The 25,658-nt window shown below is 33.9% G+C and overlaps 1 protein-coding gene and 1 pseudogene across 1 annotated transcript; one reads left to right on the top strand and one right to left on the bottom strand.

Moving 5' to 3' along the window:
• Positions 1-603: 603 nt before the first annotated feature.
• Positions 604-6,712, bottom strand: LOC144251538 (uncharacterized; annotated as a pseudogene).
• Positions 6,713-17,200: 10,488 nt separating this feature from the next.
• Positions 17,201-24,654, top strand: LOC144251537 (uncharacterized). Its single transcript, XM_077794397.1, has 2 exons — positions 17,201-17,293; positions 22,468-24,654. Exons 1-2 carry the CDS (start codon positions 17,201-17,203, stop codon positions 24,652-24,654), a joined length of 2,280 nt encoding a protein of 759 aa, XP_077650523.1.
• Positions 24,655-25,658: the final 1,004 nt, after the last annotated feature.

Genomic DNA, 25,658 nt, shown 5'->3' with positions numbered 1-25,658 from the left:
AGGGGGGTGAGTACCAGGGATTGAAATCAGGGGCACTCAGCCACAGAGCCACATCCCCAGCCCTATTTTATATTTTATTTAGAGACAGAGACTCACTGAGTTGCTTAGTGCCTCACCATCCCTGAGGCTAGCTTTGAATTTGAGAGACTCTTGTCTCAACCTCCAGAGCTGCTGATATTACAGGCATGTGCCACCATGTTCCACTTCTAAATCTTTCTGTCTAAACTAGAATTCTTTTTTTTTTTTTTTTGCAAAGGTCAACAATGTTTTATTGATGCTTGGGGGAGAGGGGAGCGCTGTGCTGCCCTGCATCCTGAGCGACTGTTTGGATCCCAGAGGTGGGGAGAGGGAGGTGGAGAGGCCTGGCAGCTAAGGCCAGCTGGCCAACCAGGGTCCTGCCCATTGGCTCATGGGTGGGCGGTAACCAAGGCTACAGCCATTGCTAAGGGCCAGAGCCAATCAGGGCTCACCTGGGCTGTTTCAAAAATCTCCCTGCAGCGCATGGGGGAGGGGAGGCCAGAAAGGCGTGTGGGGGAGGGGAGGTAAAGTCGTGGCCCAGGGGGATGGTCCCCCTCCACATTGTCCCCAGTGGGGGCGGGGCGCTCACTTGCAGCCCTTGGGCACCTTGGGGACACTGGACTTGGCTGCCTTCTTCAACTTCTTGCTCCCCCGCCGCTGCCTTCTTGGCCTTGGTGCTGCTGCTGTTGCTGACCTTGTCCTTGGTGGCAGCGGCCTTCGGGGGTGCATGCTTGTTGGCTGCGGCACCCTTGGTGGGTCAGGGGTTTGCGTGGCGCCATGCTACTGGCTTCTTGGGTTTGTGCACAGCAGGCTCGGAAAAGGGGCGCACCTTTAGCTGGCTGCCAGCTTTTGGCAATGGAGCTTGAAGGAGCCCGTGGCGCCTGTACCCTTGACCTACAGTAGCAAGTCATTCTGCACCAGCATCCACCAAGTACTTGAGGTAGGTGCGGCTGTTCTTCTGGTGGAACCCCACCACCTTCCTGGCCTCTGCATAGATGGCTGCCAGCGACAAGCCGCTGCTCGCCCAGCCTGCTGACGTCTCCACCACCAGCTGGCTGTACTTGCCCAGCTGGTTCTTCTTGCAGCTGCCCTTACACTTGGGGCAACCACGGCCCTTGTCTCTGCCCCCCCACGCATCGCCGCCCGCCTCCCATGGCCCCCTCGGGGCCCAGGAGTGGCAGGGCCTCCTCCAGCTCCACCGACATGGTGGCCAGCGGGTTGGTGGCAGGAGGTGCCTGGAAGAGGAAGGTGAGGGGGGGTGCTCAGGGCGCAGGTCCTGGGGCTGGGCGGCAGGGCTCGGGACAGATGGACGAGTGCCATAGGGGAGCCAGGGTGGGAGTCCAGGGCAGCTCTGGGGCTCAGGGAGGGTTCCAGCTCAGTCCGAATCCCGCCGCTGCTGCGGCACCGCTGCTCCAAAGCTGCTCGCCTTCTGAGCGAGTGCGCTGCACTCTGCTAAACTAGAATTTTTTATTCAGAAGATTCCTATACAGATCTTTCTCTTTGTGTAAAACAAATGGAAGATCAGTGTTCATTAACCTGAGAACAATTTGTTTTTTGAAAAGGGATTGAGGGAAACAAACTTCTTGGTGCTTTTCCATGAAAGCACATGGTGGGCAGTTAATGCATTTGAGGTTTAGTTGTTCAGACAACACAGGCAGAATTTATGAAATATTGATTATTTTTGTTTCTTTGCCCTATTCCTGAAAGTTTGTAGGTCCACTTATAAATTTTTTCAAGTGAGACATCCTTAAGTTGAATTTCAATGATTCATAGTTGTTATTGTTTTTATAAGAATGTATTTGAAAACATTTATTCTCTGTGTACACAGTTTATGTAGGAAACTAGCTCCATGATATATCTTGGCTAGGAAGCCTGTATAAGGACTTTTTCCATCTGATACTGTGTACAGGTTTCATGGGAAACTCAACCATATGAAGGTTACATACTTTTTTCCCCCAGGTGGACTTCAGCTTTGCTTATCCAAGTGTGGTCCTACATCCTGGAACTTGTTTGAAATGCAGACTTGTGGTGTACATGAACCTGTGGGAAGAACCAGAAAAGATATGTGACTCTCAGACTTGAGGGTATTACCAGGATTGCTGGACTAGTACAAAGTTTCTGATTCAGTAGTCTGGGTGGGAGCCTGAGAATTTTAATTTTAACAAGTTATCAAATGATGCTGATGCTGCTGGTACAGGGGCCATACTTGAAGAACCATTATACTTGAGTGTCCTCATTGTACATTTTTCTCCCCTTTCCAAATTTCTTACTCATTCAAATAGCTTTTTAAAGACATATTATCATATTCTTTAACTTGATTGAAGAGGAAAAAAGCATTTTTTTTTGCAATGACCACACCAAGATTGCTTTTCAGCATCTAATTTCAGAGCAAAAAAATCTCTTTAAACCTTAGTTTTAAGTCTTATCTACGGGTCTCTCTTTCTCTTCTTTCTGTAAGTATTCTTTTTAATGTTTAAAAATTCTTTTAATGTAGATAACATGTTCTTATTATTCAAAAGTTAAAATGACACAGGCATGCTTGGGAAAATGTGATTTCCAACTGCTTTTGCCCCTCCTTCACCCCTCTTTCTTAGATAACCACCTTTAATTTATTTCCCATAGATGTCAATTGTTTCATTTTATAGTAGGAGAAATGCCAGTGTACTCTATTCTTTTTATATAAAATGTAGTATACTATGTAAGTAATTCTATCCTATGGCTTTTTCTTTATATGCTCTTGAGATTTTTTCCTATTAGTATTTATTTAGAAATAATATAATATTTGTTTATAGGAAACACTTTTTTAAAAAACAGCTGTGTTTAAGCAGTGTCTATTAAGTGCCTTGTTTACTTAGACAGCCCCCGTGGTTTGTGTTTGGGTTGTTTCTAGGTTTATCACAGACCATACTATAGTGAAACAGCTTGTATAGATATTATTTTATACATGTGCAAGTACATCTGTGAGATACATTCCTAGAAGTGGGATCACTGCACCAGTGGGCAGTGAATTTATAATTTAGTTAAATGCTTCCTTTCTTAGGAGTTGCACCATTTTAAACTCCCACAAGTACAGTTGCTCCTCATTATCCATGGAGAATTGGTTTGAAGACCCCTTTGTGGATACTGAAATACAAGGATGCTTAAGGCTTTTATATAAAAAGCATAATATTTGCATATAACCTATGCACTTTCTCCACATACTTTAGATTGCTTAGAAGATGTAATACAATATAAATACCATGTAAATAGTAGTTACACTGTATTGTTTAGGGACTAGTGACAACAAAAAAGTTGGTATGTGTTTAGTATGACAATTTTAAAAAAATATTTTCACCTATGATTGTTGAATCCAGTCTGAATACCACAGATACAAGAGAGCATATTGCAGTGTATGAGAGAGTTCCTATTTTTCTGGGGCCTTTCCAATGTACTGTGTACAACCCTTGAATTTGTTAACAGTTTGATAGATGAGAATTATCAATATAGAGTAGTTTAATGTGAATTGTTATTATTATTTATAAGGCTGAGCATATTATGCTCAAAAACTAATTGTATTTTTTTTTCTTGTTAACTCTCTGTTAATGGGTTTTTTCACATTTTTGTTTTGGGTTGTTTTTTTCCCATTATCAATTTCTAGAAATTTGTAAATTGGAGGGATTAGCCCTCTGTGATATCAATTATAGTTTTCCCCAGATTGTCACTTATTTTATTTACCTTCACATATTTTGATATTCAAAAGTCTTACATTTTTTCTTTGAATATTACAGTTTATATTAATCATTATGGTATCTTGATTTTTAAAAAATCTTTCTTTATTTCCATGTGGTGCTGAGGGTCAAACCCAATGCCTCACAAGTGCTAGGCAAGCACTCTATAACTGAGCTATAGCCCCAGCCAAGGTATCTGAAGTTTAAGTCACTGAAAGGCCTCCAAGATTTTTAGAATTTGCCCTATGGTATCACTTTTACATTTATATTTTCAAGTTAGGATTTATTCTGGTGTTCAGAATGATGCATAGGTTCAACTTTATCTTTTTCTGTGTGCCTGTTATTTTCACCTGTTGATTTTAGAGACCTTCTTTGAATCTCTTATGATATTGTTAACTTTTGGATGTACTGGGATGTCTCTGGGGTTTGTATTCTATTAGTCTTTTTCTTCATATACCAGTATCACATTATTGTTTTTTATAAAAGTTTTAATATTTTTTAAAACTAGTTTCCCCTTGTTGCTTTTCATATTCCTGGGAATTCTTGCTTGCTTATTTTCCCATGAGTACTTTTAAACTGTTTTGTCTAGTTCCAGAAAAACAGAAATCTAAAGGAAATAAACATCAGATTAAATGTATACATTTAAAATCTATTTAACTTCTTCAAACTTTTTGTTTTTCAGCTTCTTAATAAAGGTATTATAAAAGAATGTAAGACAGGAAAATAATTAAATATTTTTACTCTGGTGTTTTATAATTTTACATTTAAAAAATTTATTATTATTATTATTATTATTATTATTATTATTATTTTAGTCTGCTTCCTTAATGTGTAAAAGGGATATTGTTTTAGGAGTGTTTGAGTTCATAGAACCTCTGGATGGTATGGTGGATGCCAATAATGTTGGCTGTTTGAATAATGATGTTTGTCTTTCCCTATCTCTTTGACTCTAATATTTTAATTTCTATTATCTTTTCATTTTAAAGTGTGGTTCTGAGAAGAAGATCCTGTATTACATTTACTTGCAACATTCAATGAATTCTTCCACTTAAATAGGAAGATGAAAAGATTTGAAGTAATTTTGGTGATATAGAGGCACTTCTTTCTCTTAAAAGTTTGTTGTAATATTTTATTATAATAATTAGAAAAAAAATTACCCATATAAAACAACATAATGGCAAAAGTAAGCCCTCAACTCCTGCACAAAGAAATGGCCAGAATTAACTCACTTTTAGAAACTTATTGATGGATATGAAAGTATATATAAGACTTTAAATACACAGCAGTCTCTCTCTCTATGTGAAGCTATGTGGTCATTTTTACTGTGTTCTATATATATCTATTTGTGAGTTGAACTTGATGTGCATAATCATGGGTGATCATTTTACTGGCTGCCTAGTTTTGTTTTTTTAATTATTTTTCTTAGTTGTCAATAGATATTTATATATGCAGTGTTGAGAATCAAACCCTGTTCTTCACACATGCCAGGCAAGTGTTCTACCACTGAACTAAAACCTAGCCCTGCCTGCCTAGTTTTCTATTATTTAGAGGCATCATACTTTATCTAGATACTCCTTTCTTAACCATTTAGATTGTTACTTGTTTTATTAACTTGTCTTCTTAGAGGTATAACAGCCAGGTCAAAGATTATATACATTTTAAATATTGATGAATACAGCTAAGCTGTTATATGTAAAAACTGTCCTCAATGTCCATGAGAATCCTATTTTCAAAACCCTTGCTCACACCAAGTTTTGTTAATTTTTTAAATCTTTGCTAATCCAATAAAAAAAAGTACATTTTTGAGATAAAATGTTTTTTATTGGTACTGGGGATCAAACCCAGGGCTACTTCACTAGTAAATTAGATCTCCAGCACATTTTATTTTACTTTATTTTATTTTATTTTATTTTATTTTGAGACAGGGCCTCACTAAGTTGCTGAGGCTATCCTTTAACTTGTGATCCTCCTGCCTCAGTCTCCTGATTTTCTGGGATTATAGGTGTGTTCCACTGTAAACTATTAAGGAAACCTTGTGTTATTCAAAGATTTCTTTCATTCAACATTCTTATTAACATAAAGAATTCCCTTCCTTAAGAACATCCTAGTGATTCTTACATGTCAGATATTCTTAGGGATTTAATGTGATGAAAACATTTAAATATATTGAGTATTTTTTAGGTCTTTTGCCTTGATTTTAACTCATTGTTAATATTTGAAAACTTGAGGGTTGTGGATGTGTCTCAATTGGTAGTACACTAGCCTGGACTGTATGAGGCACTGGGTTCAATCCTCAGCACCACATAAAAATAAAATAAAAAGATTGTGTCCACCATGAAAAAAACCCTAAAAAGCAAATATTATAAGCAATATTTGAAAACTTGATCAACCAGCTATAATTGTTGTGAATACAGAATGTTTTCTTCTGCAAAGAGCAGTACTTTTTTGTTTTATTCACCTGAAGGAAAGCCTAAAGTAACTTTCAAAATAAATTTGTTAACAATTTTCACACATGGCTAACAATGGCTGAATAGCATACAGAATATTATTTCCATAATTGGGTAATAATATAGTTATACTGTTTATGAGTTATGTAAAGTATATGATTGTGCGATCATGTGTAAAACTATGTGTATCTCTTCTTTCCAAAGATTTTATCACTTCCTGATGTAAATATAATTTTTAATTTTATGTTTGCTTTAGATTTTATTTCAATCAAATAAGAGTTACATATAAAGATGGCCTCACATGAAGCAGATTCACAACTTTATCATTGACCTACTGTTTATTCTTTGAACTGTCTTCTCTATATAAAGTACATCTAGATTGCCTTTACTGAGAGTGCTTTTCTTTTCACTTCAATTAACATTGTTTACTGAATAACCCAAGGCTGGGACAATATGGTCCAACTGGAGATTTATTCACCAGTTTTCATTAAGCACTGAATACCTACCTACCTGGTAGGCATCCACAGACACCAAAATCATTATTTACTTCTTTGTTTAATTTTTTGGTACTGGGAATTGAATCTAGGGGCACTTTACCACTGAAACACATCCCCAGCCCTTTTGTTTATTTATTTATTTTTTTTAAATTTAGTCAGGATCTTGCTAAATTGCTTAGGGCCTCACTAAGTTCCTAAGACTGGCCTTGAATGTAAGATTCTCCTGCCTCAGCCTCAACTTCCCAATGGTTGATGTATATTGTCATTATTAAGTTCAAGATGCAAAAGAGAATAGTATACATTTTAATTTAGAGAAGACTAACATGGTTTCTCTTAAATTTAGATGTGCATAACTGTATGGCACTTGCTGCCATAACATTTGATTGTACTTTATTTCAAATTTGATGTGGACTGCATTCTATTTAGTTTTGAGAATCATATAAGTCCTGTATTTTAAATCTTTTTTTAATAGGCAGAGTAAGTATTTAAACTAAGTATGCTGCTTGATCTTGTTTAAGATCTGTTTATATTTCTCAGTATAGACATGGCAATATTTTTCACAAGAGGTTGTTTGAAAATAATGATAAAGTAAATGCCCCCCAAAATAAAGTAAATGTAATTGTATGGTTCACATTTTTTAAAAAATAAAAGCAGAAAATTAGATTGCCAGACTTTGAGTAGAATGAATAATAAGTTTTTGTCGGAGGCTTGCCTGTGAAGCTTTTCTGACTCCTAAACCAGTTTTTCACAGCCAAAGTAAACAGAGAGATGGAACAATTAATGATTTAATAGATTTAAGCAGTATTTTAGTCTCTATTTTATATACTTTATTTCTATTAGAATACAGGATTCTAAAGAATACATGTAACTTGTTTTAAATATTATTTTTGCAGCAGTCATTTGCATGTGAAATTTTAAAAGCAATTAAATAGTCCTATAGCAAGTTTTATTTGCACTTTATTTTCCTAGCAATTGTTTCTTTTTTACTATTTATTTTTTGTTGTAGTTGGATACAATACCTTTATTTTATTGATTTATATGTGGTGCTGAGGATTGAACCCAGGGCCCTGATGTGCCATGCAAGCACTTTACTGCTGAGCCACAACCTCAGCACCTAGAAATTATTTCTTAATACATAGTCTTAAATTAAATCAAGGCAGACTTGAAATTACTGAGTCTTCATTATTTGGCCAAATTAATGAGGTTTTCCTGGACTTTTCCTTCTGGTATCTTATTGTGGCTAATGATGTAATCTTATTTGTTTTCTAAAATATTGAAGTTTTAGGTTTTTGAATATTTTCTGTGGAAGTATAGGAATTTGTTTATACAGTGCCTTTCATTTTACTGATGAGTTAATTTCTTTAATTTTGTGTCCTAAAACCTACTAAAAATATTCCTGGAAAGTGAAGGATTAAGCAGAAGTTCTAATAAAAATGATGCCTTTTTCTTTATTTCTCCTGTTAGCTGCATTTGGTAGAATTTTTATACTACATTTAAATAGATATTAAGACTTTATTACAGGGCTGGGATTATGGCTCAGTGTAGAGCACCTGCCTGACATGTGTGAAGCACTGGGTTTGATCATCAGCACCACAATAAATAAATAAATAAACCAATTATGTCCATCTACAACTACCCCCTCCAAAAAAAAAAAGACTTTATTACATATTAAATAGGTTGGTTTTTCTGTATTTGAAACAGTGTCTTTCTATATTAGGCATAAATTTTAATGTAGACTGGCAAAGTAAGTGATCATTTGATTGGAAATTTGGGTAGAGAGTCTTTGGTTAGTTTCATTCTGTAACCTTCCAGCTAATTGTTGAATTGCATACTCTTTTGTTCTTTGTTCTTTCTACTTTGGATCTGGTTTTATGGTTGGTTGAAATAAGGATTCATTGATAGGAACTTAGATTATTTTCTCATTTGAACAGATTGTGTGTTTTTCTGACAGCTGATTCTGTCACAGGCAGAGTGAATCAACCAGACCCTTGTGCAGAGGTCTTAGTATATGATTTGGGCAGCCATTTAAAAAATAACACCTTTATTGATATATAATTCACATTACCATCAAGGTCACTCCTTAAAAGTACAATTCACTGAGTTGTATATTCACACAGTGGTGTGCCTATCCTGCTATCTAATACTGAAAACACATTTGTCATAACCAAAAAGACCCATGCCCTTTAGCAGTCAGTCTCCACTCACTCTTGCTCCATGTAGGCATGTATCTTCTTTCTCTATTTGTGAATTTACTTGTTCTGGACATGATATATAAATGTAATCATTCAATATATGGCCCTTTGTATCTGTTTTTTAGCCTGTTTTTGAGGTAGCACATATCAGAACTTCATTCCTTTTATTGCTACATAGTGTTCTGTATTATAGATATATGGCCCTTTGTGGTTTTTTTTCAAGAGAGAGAGAGAGAGAGAGAGAGAGAGAGAGAGAGAGAGAGAGAATTTTAATATTTATTTTTTAGTATTTGGCGGTCACAACATCTTTGTATGTATGTGGTGCTGAGGCTCGAACCCTGGACACACGCATGCCAGACAAGCACGCTAGCACTTGAGCAACATCACCAGCCCCATTATGTCTGGATTTTAGGCCTGTTTTTGAGGTAGCACATATCAGAACTTCATTCCTTTTATTGCTAAATAGTGTTCTGTTATATAGATACATTGCAGTTTGTTTATCCATTTTGGGTAGATACTTAGGATTGGAATTTACGGGCCATAAGTAACTCTGCCAGACTGTTTTATAAGGTGACTCAACCATTTTATATTCCCATCAGCAATGTTTGAAGATTCCATTTCTCCATATCTTTGCCAACATTGTGCCATGGTATTTTTCCATAGTAGTCATCCTACTGGGTATGAAGTGGCATTGCATTGTGGTTTTGATTTGCATTTCCCTGATAACTAATGATATCCAATATCTTCCTGTACTTGTTAGCCATTGTTTATCTTTGTTAGACAAATGTGTATTCAGATTCTTTACCCATTTTAAAAATTGAGCTTTCCTATTCTTGTTTAGTTGTAATAGTCTACTGTATTCTGGATATACACAAATGTACACTTATCAGATATATGAAGTATAATTTTTTTCTTATTCTATAGTCTCTTCATTCTTATAAGGCCAGTAGGTTTTTTGTTCAAGTGCAATTTACCAGTTTTTTGACTGCTTATGCAGTTTTCTCTGAAATTTTCTATAAGTTTTAAAAAAACAGACTTTATTTGTCAACATCTTCCATTTATTTTTTTTCCTACAGAAACAATGATCATTTAGTTAACTACACAATGGGTTAGAGATATTAATTTTTTTTGTTTTCAAATATTTTCATCGCATTTAATGAAAGAAGCCCAAGTGTTCTAACTTGATATTCAGTGCTCTTTTTTAAAATCAGAAAATGTCTTTAATTTTTCTGCTTATCTCAGAATGCACACATTATTCTGTAAATATTTACAGGTGTCTAATGTATTCTGAGGACTTGACTGGACTTGGAGATCCAGGGATGCTTGGAACATAGTCCTCTCTTTAAGGAACCAGAGATTATGTGCCAGGCTACAGATTTCTACAGAGGGTAGTGGCACCAGTGGAGGAAGAGGGCACTGTATGGGTGAGAAAGCCTCTCAGGGAGTCAGTGCTGGTCCTCTGTCTGCAGAGATTCATCGGTGATCAGAACCTTTTGTTATAGCCTAGGATTCTTCCTTTCAGACATTTGCTGCTGCTGTGTGTTATATACATTGGCACCAGTTATTTGTAACAGCAATATTTAGGGATATTGATTTAATGAAATGTATACATCAATGTGATGACATGCAAATGCTTTTCTGGGTTGGCTGGATTTTACTTCTCCAAGGATACCTTGCCTTAAATTTGCTGCATCCTGAGGATCTGGATTTCAATTCCCAGAGCCTCAAATGAAAAATAGATAAATAAATAAATGTACAGGCAAGACACTACAATTGTGACATCATTTATTTCTGGATTTGAGGTTATCTCCTGACTCAAAAAACTCACTGGGCTCAGATTGAGCATATGAAGAAATAAGTTGTGTCTAATCAGGACCCCTTATATAAGCATTGTCCAATCTATACATATTCAGTAAAGAGAAGCAAGTTGTGACCATCTGGTATAAAGTCTGCCAGATTGGGTATCCATTTCTAGGCTTCCTCACTTATGTTCAGTGAACCTGACTTTTTCTTCTGTATAGGCAATTTGTGATTTATAGAGAGGACATGTGGTTCCTAAAAATACAGTAAATGATAAGTGTGCAATGAAATCCCGAGACTGGATGGTGAGTCTGGTTGAAACTGGCTGCACTGACTATGGTGAGAACTGGCTATGGTTGGCTAGAATCCCTGGTGTAATCTTTGGTTTCTGCAGTCCTGTGTCTTCTGCTGAGAAAGGTCAGCCATGAATTTCCACTGGCCAGTCAACTGGACCATATATTAACAGTAGACACTTGAAGTCCTATAGTATCCTATATAATATATTTAGCCCTTACTTTAAAATCTATGTGAGAACATTTTTGGCAATATTTCTGAATCTTCTCAAATTGTGTTGTGGACTCTGGAGTGAGGAGATCATCCCAATCACAACTCCATGTATTTTTTTCTCCAGGAGTGGGGTGAGATACACTATAGGTATCTCAGTTTTTCTTTCCTCCTGAATTTATTCTCCTTCGTTTTGGAGATTGTGGTATTGTGGATTGAGCCAGAGGTACTGTACCACTTAGCTACATACCTGGTACTTTTTAATTTTTTTTTTATCTTCAAACAGTTGCTGAGTGTCATTTTAAATTTATGCCCCAGTATTGTGAGCTGTATTTATATATAAAATTTTAGCTTCCTATTCAATGACAACTTCCCCCTTTCCCAGTATTATCAGTTACATTTTTGCATTATTATCAGTTACTTTACCCATATTATATTTCAAATGAGCATGGTATTTTAAATTGTTATACCAAAAACTGGATGAGACTTTAAAGCATTTTTTTCTCTCTGAGTGCAATGGTATATGCATATTAATTCCAGAGACTCAAGTGACTAAGTCAGTAAGATTGCAATTGCAAAGTAAACATCAGGAACTTAGGTAGACTAATTAGACAATTAGGAAAACCTGTCTCAAAATTTTAAAACATGGCTGGGTATGTAGCCCAGAATTAACATGCTGCTGTTTCAAATCCCCATTACCATAGAAAAAAATCAAAAGCAAAATTTTTGTTGTTGTTGTTTATGAGCATTTTTACATGATTGAAAAGTAAAGAAGAATCACTTGATCTTGGAAGAATCATGTGTTTCTATACTTCCTTTGTGTCTCCAAAGACAGACAACCTCTCAGAGTGTCTTGATGCTCAGATTTCCTTTTGTGGAATGTATATGAGAGCATTCTCATTCCATACTCTGGTATTTTTCTGAAACTGTATTTCAGAACTATGTAATATGAAGATTCCACAGCTGGCACATCTAATGCCTCTCATAAGTCCAGACCAGTACTTGTGGCTTTTGTTGTTTAAGAGCAATATAAATGTAGAGAGCTTAGTTTCTCAAAGAAATAACTGAAACTCTCAACTTCCATTTTTTAAAATGTCTTCAGTAATTTTATAGTCTATCACAGTGTTTCTTTCTTCCATATTCATATAATTGGAGTACTACTTACTATTCCACTTTTTGAGAGTAGCCATTCTAACAGCTGTGCTCATGCAGAAGATCTTATAGCTGGATGGTGCACTAAAATTCTGATGCAAGCTTTTTAGATTCCAGGGTGCTTTATGCTCACTGGAAAAAAGAAATTGATGTGCACCTGTTTCAGAAATAAAGAGGGATCTCTGATTGTAACCATCTTTCTTCACTAATATTCGAGAGTTTAGCCCATTACAATGTTTGCACACAAATGTGAAAACACTCTTTTTTGATCTAGGGATATTTTCACCTGCACAGTTACCAGTGCTTTCAATGCTTTGAGGTTTTGGTTAGTCCATTGAATGGAAAAAGTTAATATCAGGACAGATTACTTACAGAAAGAATTGGTTAAGTCTGGTGTTATTAGTAAAATGAGTTGGGTTAGAGAACTCAGCAAGTGCTAAACTGCCACTTTGGCTTTCAGTGGTGGTCTGTATTCCCTGTTAACTTTTTGGTACTGTCTAGATAAAATTTGAACTGTCAGCAACAGCTATTTGCATTTTTAGAGAATGTTGGCAAATCCCTCTAAGGGATTAAGGGGTTACCTTAAGATTTAACACCTCTTCCACTCTGGTCTAATGGAGTAAACCCCATGGATATTGCATGGCCATAGAAAACCACTTATTCCGCCCCCCTGGAGTAAATACTCATGTATACCTTATTCCTTCCTCTGTGTACAGATTAATTAACATTTAAACTACAGGCAATTTAGAGTTAAATAATATATTTCAAACCCAAATCAATCTTCCTTTATTTATATTAACACTGGATTTGGGCATTATGTTCCAGTAATTTTGCATATTGCTCAAGTCAGAAAAATCTTCCAGTGCATACTACTAATCTCTTGGTCAATATTTTTTATTTCAGTTTTCCAAACGTGTGCCTCTTATTCCTTTACAGTTTTAGAAGGACTCAAAACAGTAGTATATATTTATTTGGTGTATCCATAAATGGAGGAAGGCTTATATTCTGCTTTTATTTATTTTTATTTTATTTTTAAAATTATCTCTCTCTTTATATCTGCTCTTTGGTGGATGCTTGTGTATAATTCCAGTGTCACACACATTCTGCACACAAGTCACTTTTGTAATCTATGCCTTATTTTCTAACATCTACCTTGAGTTTGGATTGTAGCAATCATTCACTTTAAATATTTTATTGATATGTTTTGATTTATATACTTATAATAATTAACAATAAAAAGATATTTGCATACATATGAACTGCTCTATATAGTTTTCTGTATTGTGATTTCTTTATCTTAAAATTACTACACTATTGTAATATTATAACATGTATTAGTGTCAGGTAATGATCACTAGTACATTAGCTCTCATATATGAGACAGTACTTGTCTAATTTTATATACATTCATCTTTACAGGAAAATTTTAGAAGTTTTTGCTTTGATTCCTTCTTTAACAACACGTAAAGAATGGTAAAATTATGACCAGTTATTATTAAAGGGTACCTTGGGAAAAGTGATCATTTTCATAATAGTTTTATCCTTTGTAAATATGTTGAATATTTGAGATTTTATGTTCTTTTTTGTATTTTTTATTTTCTCAAATTCTTCATATTCCTTTTGTAAACATACATGCATATGAAATGCAACATTCTTGTGACATCAGCATAAAACATATATGATATTTTATAGTATTTGTCAAACTGGATATAATACATCAACAAAAATTCAAGCTCCTAGAATTTACATTTTACAAAATTTAATAATTATTTCTTCCTCTCTAGCCATACCCCTTGGTTTCAACTCTGGAAGAATGTGGCTGTATTCTCATGTACAGTTGCTGTAATTTTAGTCTCTGTTTCCTGTGGGGGTGTATCATATACCTATGATTACAAAACAGTTTCTACAAATGGATAATAAAAGCTTAAATTTTTATTTCAAATTTTTATTGCATTTATTCCACATATTCATCAATACTATTTAATTCATCTATATGATGTTATTTTATTTAATGTTACCTAATTTCTAAAGATTTTGAATTTTCATGATTATTGGACACTTATATTAATCCTTTTTAAAGTGACTCTTCAAGAATTTTTTTTCTTTTGCATTTTGTTGTATTTCTTCTTCTTATAAGTGTTTGATTATATGTGAGGAAATTAGGGTATTTTTACCTTGTCAGTTTTGCAGCTTTTAATGTAATCATTTGATGAATAGATTTTTTGTGTATTGATATTTTGTAATTCATAAGTTTAAGTCTATTATATTGTATAATTTTGAAAAAACAACCTTTTTTTTTCTTTTTTGATATTAGGGATTCAACCAAAGTGTCTTAATGCTGAGAATATTCTCAGCTGTGTTTTAAATTTAATTTCCAGATGGGGTTTGATCAATTTCTTTAGTTGGCCTTATATTTTGAACTTCATGCCTTAGAATTGAGAATAGTATATATTTCAGGTGTGCACCACCATATGAACCCTATCTTTTGTATGTAAACTTTTGAGCTTTGTACTTTCCTATATATTTCAGTATTATTTATTAATAACTTATATTCAGCATTTAATGTGTCAAAATATGTTGTTATGTTTTATGAGTGAAGGGATAAAATAGCATTTTATTATCACACTCTTTCCCCAATATCCTAGCATGTTTTAAGGGTTTTGTTGGTGGTGTTTTCTGTAGTTCCACCATTTATTTTATTATGAGTTTACCCTGATTGATTTTACTTTATAACATCAATCGTGTGGCATCATGGTATTTTGGTCAGCAGTAGACTTTATGTACAACCATGGATCTAGCAAATATCTTAGCCATGTACTAGTCTATACCATCTAGATTCTGTCATTGCACTCAGAGAATTGGAAAATTGCAGAAGATTCTTAGGATAAATTTTCCAGAGTGTATTTCCATTATATATGCCTATATTATATATGCCTATATTATATATGTCTATATTTGCAATTATATACTGTATAATTGATACAATTTTTACTTATTGAATTTTCAAATTCGCTAGTGGTTTTTTAATTGTAACTGCTTTTTAAAAAAAATTGTACTGAAGATTGAACCCAGGGGTGCTTAACAATAAAGCCACATCCTCTGTCTTTTTTTAAATATTTTATTTAGAGAGAGAGTATTGCTGAGTTGCTAAGTTCCTCACTAAGTTGTTCAATACAATATATATAAGACAATATTATATATAATATTGTCTTAGAATTTATGATCCTTATTTATTATCCTCCTCAGTCACTGGAACTACACTTGTCCATCACTAGACTGGGCTCATTTGCTTTTTAAAAGCACCAACATTGATACTGGTAACTCTGTGTTATGTTTATCTTTAATAGCTTCTAATTTTGCTCTTTTGCTTGAGGTTTCTTTACTTTTAGTTTTTTAATTATACTTTTTATTGGGATGGATGATTTGATAATAAGTTCTAGTCATTTTGTGGCTAACTACTTTTTTGTATGTTTTATTTTCACCTTAGGTATAGATGAATTCCAATTTTCCAGCTGTATGGAGGTCTAAGTGAAACATAATAATATGTATGGATATTGTTAAAGAAATGGAACCACAATTTTATGCAGTTTTTTGACTGCACTGTATATGCCCAAAGGACATAAAATCAGCATACTACATTGACACAGCCACATTAATGTTTATAGCAGCACAATTCACAATAGCTAAGTTGTAAACCCAACCATGCAATGATGAATGGGTCCATTCAATGATGACAGGATAAAAAAACTGTGCTTATGTACACAATAAACTATGAATCGACCATGAGGAAGAATGACTTTATGACATTTGCCAGGAAATGGATGAATCTGGAGATATTATGCTAAGTAAAACAAACCATTTCTTTAAAACCAAAAGTTGAAAGTTATTGCTGATATGTGAAATCTATAGCTCATAATGTGGGGAAGGGTAAGAAAAGAAGATCAGTAGATTGTACAATGGTGAACAAAAATAAATAAATAAATAAATAGGACAAGGATAGAAATATAAAAGATATATATCTGTAAGTGAATCCTACCATTGTAGCCACCAACAAGAACAGGATTTTTATTAGGTTAAGATATATCCCATGCTTACATAATACCATAAAAATCGATTTTACTGTCAGGTAGAACTAGAAAGAACCAATAAAATTAAAAAAAAATTATATTTGTTTCAAGAGCTATAAGTATATTCTATTATAAATATCATACAATATAAACATCAGTCAAAGTTTGTATATATATATATAATTTTGTATGCTAAAAAATGTTAAAATTATAAAAAGGAAAATTCAAACAGTATTATTGTTGCTATTTTTATATTAATAACATACCTAAAAACCATAAAATGTTTGAAATTAAATAAACTATTAAATATTTCCATTAAGTGGTCTCTCTACCTTGTTACATTTCAAAATTTCTTTTATACCATTGATATTAGAATTACTAGAGATCTCACTACACATTCTGAATAGCCAGCTCTATCAGAGAAATAACAAATAAGATCCTACACATTAGTAAATCTCTGATTAGTGGTTGTACAATTAAAATTTGAGGATTACCTTTCTTAATTACCATGATTTTCTCATCTGAAAATATGTATAATTTAGATCAAGATATAAAAAATTACAAAATATATATTTTTTTGTGATAATGCCTGAGTTTTATATTGTGTTTCATAAATGTGGAGTATTTATATTTTTTGAACTTAATTCACTTTTTATGCAGAAGTAGATAATAGTATTATTGTGTTCCAAAACACTACCTACATGATAGTCTACTAACTCTAATTTCAACTGTAATTACATTAAAGACTGTGCAAATATTCCTGTATTCAATGTGTTATTTATTTACATATTCTTATTTTAGGAAATGTTAACATTTATGGATATAGCCATTGATTTTACTGAAGAGGAGTGGGAATGCCTTCAGCCTGCTCAGAAAAATTTATATAGAGATGTGATGCTAGAGAACTATAGAAACTTTGCCTTCCTGGGTAAGTATAATTTCCCTTTAAAATTATTAATTACTAATTATTATTTAATTTACTTCTGTTGCAGATGATCTTCTGGGAACTTCTCTATAAAAATGAGTTTCAGATTTGTGTTTCAAAGAAAAAGGGCATTTTTAGTACAGATATTTTACTATCATATATATATATATATATATAATTTTTCTCTTTAACCTGACTCTTTCTTGGTGTGTTACACATCCTTCACTTTATATAAGTAGTATCTTGTATAATTTAGTGATGTAAACTAATGTAGACTACACATAGCAGGGGACAAAGTTGAGTCATTCAAATGTCAAGGAGAAAACCAAACTGAAAAATGTTGAAAGAGTAGTTATCCAGCAGAAAAAATTTTCACAAGCTTAGGTTTATTTATTTTGATTGCAATCATTTAACACATACTGCCCTATATTTATCACATTTTCAAATCTATTGTTGTTCTCTGTTTTCTTCTTTAGAGATGTCCCAGTTTATTCAGATTAACCATCAAAATTTACCTTTTGTTGTTAGGGCCAGCGTGACCTGTTTCAAATCTTCTTGTGAGAAAACCTTTTAAAAAGCAAACAGAAGAGGGAGACACACACACAGTGAAAAGGAAAAAAGAAAAAAAAACTGGCCACCCCTCTTAACAGCTGCACATATAATACCCCAAAATTACATAGCTTCTGATACAATGACTACATTCTAACCCAGTGTTTCTTTAACCCCAAGTGATAGCTAACCAAGATTAGGTACAGTTAATACAAATAAAGAGCCCCTTCTCCCTAATGAAATTACCACAGAAACTAGATAGTACACCTGTAGAGTTGTCTTAATAGCTTCAGGGAGAAACTGCTGGGCATTACAATTGTGGGACTCAGGGTGCCAGTTACAATTACCCCCAAACTTTCCTGTCTATTCCAAGGCCAGAATACCTAATACCTCCCCTCTTTTTTTTAAGGCCTTTTGAATAAATAATATTACTTATCTCCTTAATGCTGGTGGGGGCAAAAAATAGGGCAGGCATAGACAAGAGCAAGTTCCAACATCAGTAAACATCCACCTATGAATATTTTTCACCCAGATAAAATTGAGTAAACATGAAGTTAACCAATCCAACAATTCCAAAATCCATCATCTTGTTGAACTTTATTAATGATATCTTTGAGGTAATTTAAGTCTTTTGAAATAAAATTACTATTATAACTTAAATTGAAGAAACACATGGTATTAAACTTCTGATATACTTTATGATGCAACAATAACAGACAATCAATTTCAGCATGATTGTCAAGTATAGCTTGACAATGTTGTTTTTGTTCTTCATTAAGCATATTTACATCCATGGAGGCATGATTAGTACTGTTTATTATAGCATAGGCGAGTTTCATAGTAGTTTTATAAGCTGGTAGAGCTAGTACAGGTAAACCCACCAAGGAGAATGCCAAAGCCTTAAATTCTGCCTTAGAGAGAAGCTTCACTGAATCATCACAGGTTTTACCAAGAGGAATAGATCTTTTATGAATAAATTGCACAGGATGGTGACCTATTAAATACTATGTGGATGGTAAGCACACATTCTGTTAAGACAACACTGAATATCATGAGATATTTTTCCAGGTATATCATAATTTTATGCAAGTGAGTCAAGATATTGTAATGGGTTCTAGAAGTCCAGGATCTGACAGTACTGAATTTCCCAGAGCTGGTGTACAAAAACAGAGCAAAATTGTTATTAAGACCAAAGCATTTACAGAGTTTTGTGTGAGTTTAGCAATCAAAGCAGTAACACAGTTATCTAGATTATATTCTAAACCCATTTTATCCAAAACCTGTTGAGCTGAGGCTGTTAATGGTTTTTATATCCCCAAGTAACCAAAATTCAAGTATCTTGGGGTCCTCTTTTATTGTTTCTCTTCTTTTGAGGAGAATAATTGTTCTCTTGTTTGGATGAACTCTTATCTTCCAGGGTTAAATGAAACTTAGAAGTCAGCATGTGAAGTCCATGATGAACATTTATAACTGCTATTTTTCAAGCATGAAGCTAGAGTCTAAACAGGACATGTTGGCATAAGTGTAGCAGTCTATGCTTTTCCCCACATGATCAAAGGCAAAGGATCTTGTCATGCTGGTCAGGTGGAACCTCATATATTACATAATTTTATTGATAATGTCGGTTTGAGAATAAAATGTCTATTCAATGCAGATGACCAATTTTGAGTATTAACTTTATGTTGTATATTGAGCCCCTTAACTGTAAATAAAACAATATTCAATGCATATTGATATAAGAGAGGGTAGATCTTTGTATGTTTCTGTATTAAAAGGCAAGTATTAGGATACAATTTGCTCACTCAACAAAAGCTTGTTCAAAAGAATTATGAGAAATTTCATGATTTAACACTATATCTCATTGATTAAAAATTGTGCAAAATGATGAAATGTAAAGGCAGGAGCATTATCCATCTTTAATCAAATAGGGCCTCTAGGAGCAGATCATGCTTGGTTTCTTTCCATGCTCTCTGCTGGAACTGACTTGACATTTTTTTTTAGATTCAATTCTGTTAGTAAATTTTTTCTTTTGTTTTGTGTTTTGCAGTAATGCACTAGTAATCATAAATATTTTGAAGTGAATAAATCATTATACTTCTACTTTATAATTTTTTACATTTTTTTTCTTTTAATTAGTGATTTAATTTCTGGTTTAATTTATTGTGGCATGCTTGGATTCTTTTCACACTTATATATATATATATATATATATATATATATATATATATATATATAGAGAGAGAGAGAGAGAGAGAGAGAGAGAGAGAGAGTCTTTGCCTATAATATCAACCCTACACAAAACACACTGTGTGTGTGTGTGTGTGTGTGTGTGTGTATATATATATATATATATATATATATTTCCCACTTCGCTTTATATATCCTATAGATTTTTAATTTTTACAGTATTTTACAAGTTGCTCCTCTTAAACTTGGTACTGGTTAATAAGCCTCTTCCATATTTGTAGAATTTCAAATTTGCACACTAGAAATGCCCCTCTCATTTTTTCTTAAAGAATTGTTCACATAAACATTGTGCTCATTGATGTTAATATTTTTCAATTTCACTCTCTAAACATTTTTTAAATAGTTATTTAGTGTTCTTTGAGTAATTCATAACTGTCAGTATCCTAATGTTAAATTCTTCATGTTTTATTTTTCTTTTTTGTCACTTGGATTTAGCTCATGCTTCTCTTTGTTTGTATTTGCTGTACTATTTTTTATTTGTTCAATAAAGGAGCCATCAATAGATTATATAGTCCATTTTCGAGAAAAAAAGTATAAAAATTTTAAATAAAAAGAAATAGGCAAGAACAGTGCTGCATCCTTGTAATATTTGCTAATTGGGAGGCCATGCAAAAGTACTTTATGTTTGAGAGAAGTCACAGAAATTTAGAAACAGAATGGCTCAAACAATTTAAAAAAGACATGTGTTGTCCGTGATATAGAATTTTTGGGGTAATCTCAAGCATTACACATGAAACATTAAAAGTTGGATGACCTAAAGATCCAGAATTGCCAGTACTAAATATGTATCCATGAACAATTAAATCAGAAAATTGAAGAGATACCTCGGCTTTTGTGTTTAGTGACAATATTTTTCTCAGTATTAAAGCTAGAGACTCAATTTGGGTGCCCATCAATGTCAAAGGTTTTAAAATATGTACTTATATACTATTATTATTTAGTTATATAATATTTTTGTCTCTTAAAGTGTTATAAGAAATATATGCAGGACTTTGAATTAAGTGAAAGGTGGCAGGCAGATATTAAGTTGTAGGAGCTTTTGATTCAAAATGTGGAAGTCAGAAATTTAGTGAGCAAAATTTTGCTCAGCAGGTACTGTGTTTTATGTAGGGTTGATGCTATAGGGTTGATATATAAAATATTTTTTTTTATTTTATTGAGCATAATAGGGTCAGAGTTTTATTTTACCACATAGTGAGTGTATTATGTTCTTCATAAATACTAGTAGAAGGAATACAATACCTTTTAAGAAAAAAATTGATAATTTATATGAAATAATAATTTTGTTAATTCATTCTATTTAGTCATTTTACCTTGTATATATAGTATAAAGTACTATGATATATTTATAAATAAACAAAGTTGTATTTGTGAATAAAGGAAACTCTCATCACACAAATGTAATATTATAAAAATCAATTTATTATACTTGATTGTCATGTGTTGAATTCATCCAAATATTATGGCCATCACCTATACAAGGTTTTTATAGTCTTTTAAAATGTATTTATGAAAAATTTTATAGATATATATGTGTATATTTCTTAGTAAATTTTTTGTTCATATTTCTTTTTAAGAGTCCATTGCCTCTTTTCCTTGTTGAATATTTATGGTATTATCATTCAAAATCTGCTAGATATTTTCATGACTCTATGTCATGGAACACAAAAACTTTATTTTGGACACTCTTTAAAAAAGCCAGAAATGTTTGTATATGTTTTAGATTTCTCTTATTCTACTGACAGTGAAGGTAGATGGTAGATATTTCCTAAATACACACTACTATCTTATGAAGGACAAAGGCTATTAATGATACTTTTCTACACTTAATTATATTACTCTTTTTAATGATGTTCTCATCTTGGATACTGTGGTCTCTACAAAAATTTGGATAATATTCTCAAGGTAATTTTTTCTGTACATTTTCATTGAACTAATATTTTTTTTTGATTTATGGTGACTTTGGATTTACTAATCTGCTACACTCCTGATGTATTAATTTTACCTTAATTTCATGTTATGTATTAAAAATATATTTATCCCAGTCTAATAGGTATTTTTTTTTTAATTTTTGTTTTTTTCAGTCATGACTCTTAATCAGGGCCTAAAAAATAGATTTCATGAAGTGATAATTGCAAAATATAAAAGTTGTGATATTAATTATTTACCACAAAAGAAAATATGGAAAAATATAAGTGAGAGTGAACACAAGAAATCATACACAAAATCAGGCCTTGTTCACCATCAGCGAAATTATACTGGAGAGAAGCCCTACAAATGTACAGAATGTGGCAAAGCTTTTGGTGACAAATCACATCTTATTCGCCACAGCAGAACTCACACTGAAGAGAAGCCCTACAAATGTACAGCATGTGGCAAAGCTTTTGGTGAAAAATCAAGCCTTATTCGCCACAGAAAAACACACACTGGAGAGAAGCCCTACAAATGTAAAGAATGTGCCAAAGCTTTTGGTCAAAAATCAATCCTTATTCGCCACAACAGAACTCACACTGGAGAGAAGCCCTACACATGCAAAGATTGTGGCAAAGCTTTTGGTCGAAAATCAGACCTTATTTGCCACAGGAGAACTCACACTGGAGAGAAGCCCTACAAATGTACAGAATGTGGCAAAACTTTTGTTGAAAAATCAAGACTTATTCGCCACAGAAGAACTCATACTGGAGAGAAGTCCTACAAATGTAAAGTTTGTGGCAAGGCTTTTGGTGACAATTCAGACCTTATTTACCACAACAGAACTCACACTGGAGAGAAGCCCTACAAATGTAAAGAATGTGCCAAAGCTTTTGGTCAAAAATCAGTCCTTATTCGCCACAACAGAACTCACACTGGAGAGAAGCCCTACACATGCAAAGATTGTGGCAAAGCTTTTGGTCAAAAATCAGACCTTATTTGCCACAACAGAACTCACACTGGAGAGAAGCCCTACAAATGTACAGAATGTGGCAAAACTTTTGGTCACAAATCACATCTTATTTGCCACAGAAGAACACACACTGGAGATAAGCCCTACAAATGTACAGAATGTGGCAAAGCTTTTGGTGAAAAATCAAGCCTTATTCGCCACAGAAAAACACACACTGGAGAGAAGCCCTACAAATGTAAAGATTGTGGCAAGGCTTTTGGTAAAAAATCAGACCTTATTTACCACAGGAGAACTCACACTGGAGAGAAGCCCTACTCATGTAAAGATTGTGGCAAAGCTTTTGGTCAAAAATCAGTCCTTATTCGCCACAACAGAACTCACACTGGAGAGAAGCCCTACAAATGTACAGAATGTGGCAAAGCTTTTGGTCGAAAATCAGACCTTATTTGCCACAGCAGAACTCACACTGGAGAGAAGCCCTACAAATGTACAGAATGTGGCAAAGCTTTTGGTCAAAAATCACATCTTATTCGCCACAGCAGAACTCACACTGAAGAGAAGCCCTACAAATGTACAGCATGTGGCAAAGCTTTTGGTGAAAAATCAAGCCTTATTTGCCACAGTAGAACTCATACTGGAGAGAAGCCCTACAAATGTAAAGAATGTGCCAAAGCTTTTGGTCAAAAATCAAACCTTATTCGCCACAACAGAACTCACACTGGAGAGAAGCCCTACACATGCAAAGATTGTGGCAAAGCTTTTGGTCAAAAATCAGACCTTATTTGCCACAGCAGAACTCACACTGGAGATAAGCCCTACAAATGTACAGAATGTGGCAAAGCTTTTGGTGAAAAATCAAGCCTTATTCGCCACAGAAAAACACACACTGGAGAGAAGCCCTACAAATGTAAAGATTGTGGCAAGGCTTTTGGTAAAAAATCAGACCTTATTTACCACAGGAGAACTCACACTGGAGAGAAGCCCTACTCATGTAAAGATTGTGGCAAAGCTTTTGGTCAAAAATCAGTCCTTATTCGCCACAACAGAACTCACACTGGAGAGAAGCCCTACAAATGTACAGAATGTGGCAAAGCTTTTGGTCGAAAATCAGACCTTATTTGCCACAGCAGAACTCACACTGGAGAGAAGCCCTACAAATGTACAGAATGTGGCAAAGCTTTTGGTCAAAAATCACATCTTATTCGCCACAGCAGAACTCACACTGAAGAGAAGCCCTACAAATGTACAGCATGTGGCAAAGCTTTTGGTGAAAAATCAAGCCTTATTTGCCACAGTAGAACTCATACTGGAGAGAAGCCCTACAAATGTAAAGAATGTGCCAAAGCTTTTGGTCAAAAATCAAACCTTATTCGCCACAACAGAACTCACACTGGAGAGAAGCCCTACACATGCAAAGATTGTGGCAAAGCTTTTGGTCAAAAATCAGACCTTATTTGCCACAGGAGAACTCACACTGGAGAGAAGCCCTACAAATGTACAGAATGTGGTAAAGCTTTTGGTGAAAAATCAAGCCTTATTTGCCACAGTAGAACTCACACTGGAGAGAAGCCCTACAAATGTGAAAAATGTGGCAAAGCTTTTGGTCAAAAAATAGACCTTATTCACCACAGCAGAACTCACTGGAGAGAAGCCCTACAAATGTAACGAATGTGGCAAAGCTTTTACTCAAAAAACAGGCTTTATTTGCCACAGAGGAACTCACACTAGAGAGAAGCCTTACAAATATAAAGAATGTGGAAACTCCTTCAGTCAAAATAGTACCTTATTTGCCACAACAGAACTCATACTGGAGAGAAGCCTCACAAACGCAAACTGTGTGACAAAGTTTTTACTCAAATATTTCACCTTATTTGCCACAGGGGCATTTACACTGGAGAGAAGCATTATAAATATAAGAAATGTGGCAAAGCTTTTAGCAATAAAAGAGGCCTTATTCACCACAACAGAACACACACTGGAGAAAAGCCCTACAAATGCGAATAATGTGGAAAAGCTTTTAATAAAAAATAAAACTTTACTCACCACAGCACAAGACATCCTGGTGAATGTGAAATGTGAATAAAGTGATAAAACTTTTAAAGAAAGACTAAACCTTGAGGCTGGGGTTGTTGTTCAGTGGTAGAGTGCTATCCTCACATGTTTGAAATTCTGGGTTCGATTCTCAGTAGCACAATAAGTGAAATAAAGGTATTGTGTCCAACTACATCTAAAAAATAAACATTAAAAAAGAAAGACTAAACCTTATTAACAACTGAATTTATATAAAGTATGTGATAACATAATGAATGGTTTTGTTATTTTTTTGGTTCTAAATTCTAAAAGTTATGCATTTATGAATTAAAGTATTCACTTTTAGTTATCTATAAAAAGTATTTATAAAGCAACTAAGTTCATTACAATAATTGTGAATTTTTACAGCTACTTTATGTTTCTACTAGATAGTATAGTCTTGAAAAAATTGCAAAAACAGGTTAAGGACAGAATAGTAAAATTTTTACATATGAATCAAAAGGGTATTTGTTTTTTTTACTTTTGTAACTTCCAAAAATGCTTGTAGTTTTTTCAAACATAAATTTTGCATTTCAATTCTAATGAAAATTATGACTTTAAAAAAATCTTACAGAAATAACTTATAGAAACATTGTAAG

The sequence above is a fragment of the Urocitellus parryii genome, unplaced genomic scaffold, assembly GCF_045843805.1.
Source record: "Urocitellus parryii isolate mUroPar1 unplaced genomic scaffold, mUroPar1.hap1 Scaffold_105, whole genome shotgun sequence".
In the NCBI taxonomy this organism is placed as follows: Eukaryota; Metazoa; Chordata; class Mammalia; order Rodentia; family Sciuridae; genus Urocitellus; species Urocitellus parryii.
The sequence above is the reverse complement of the archived record's forward strand: the minus strand, read 5'-3'. Positions and strand labels throughout refer to the sequence as shown.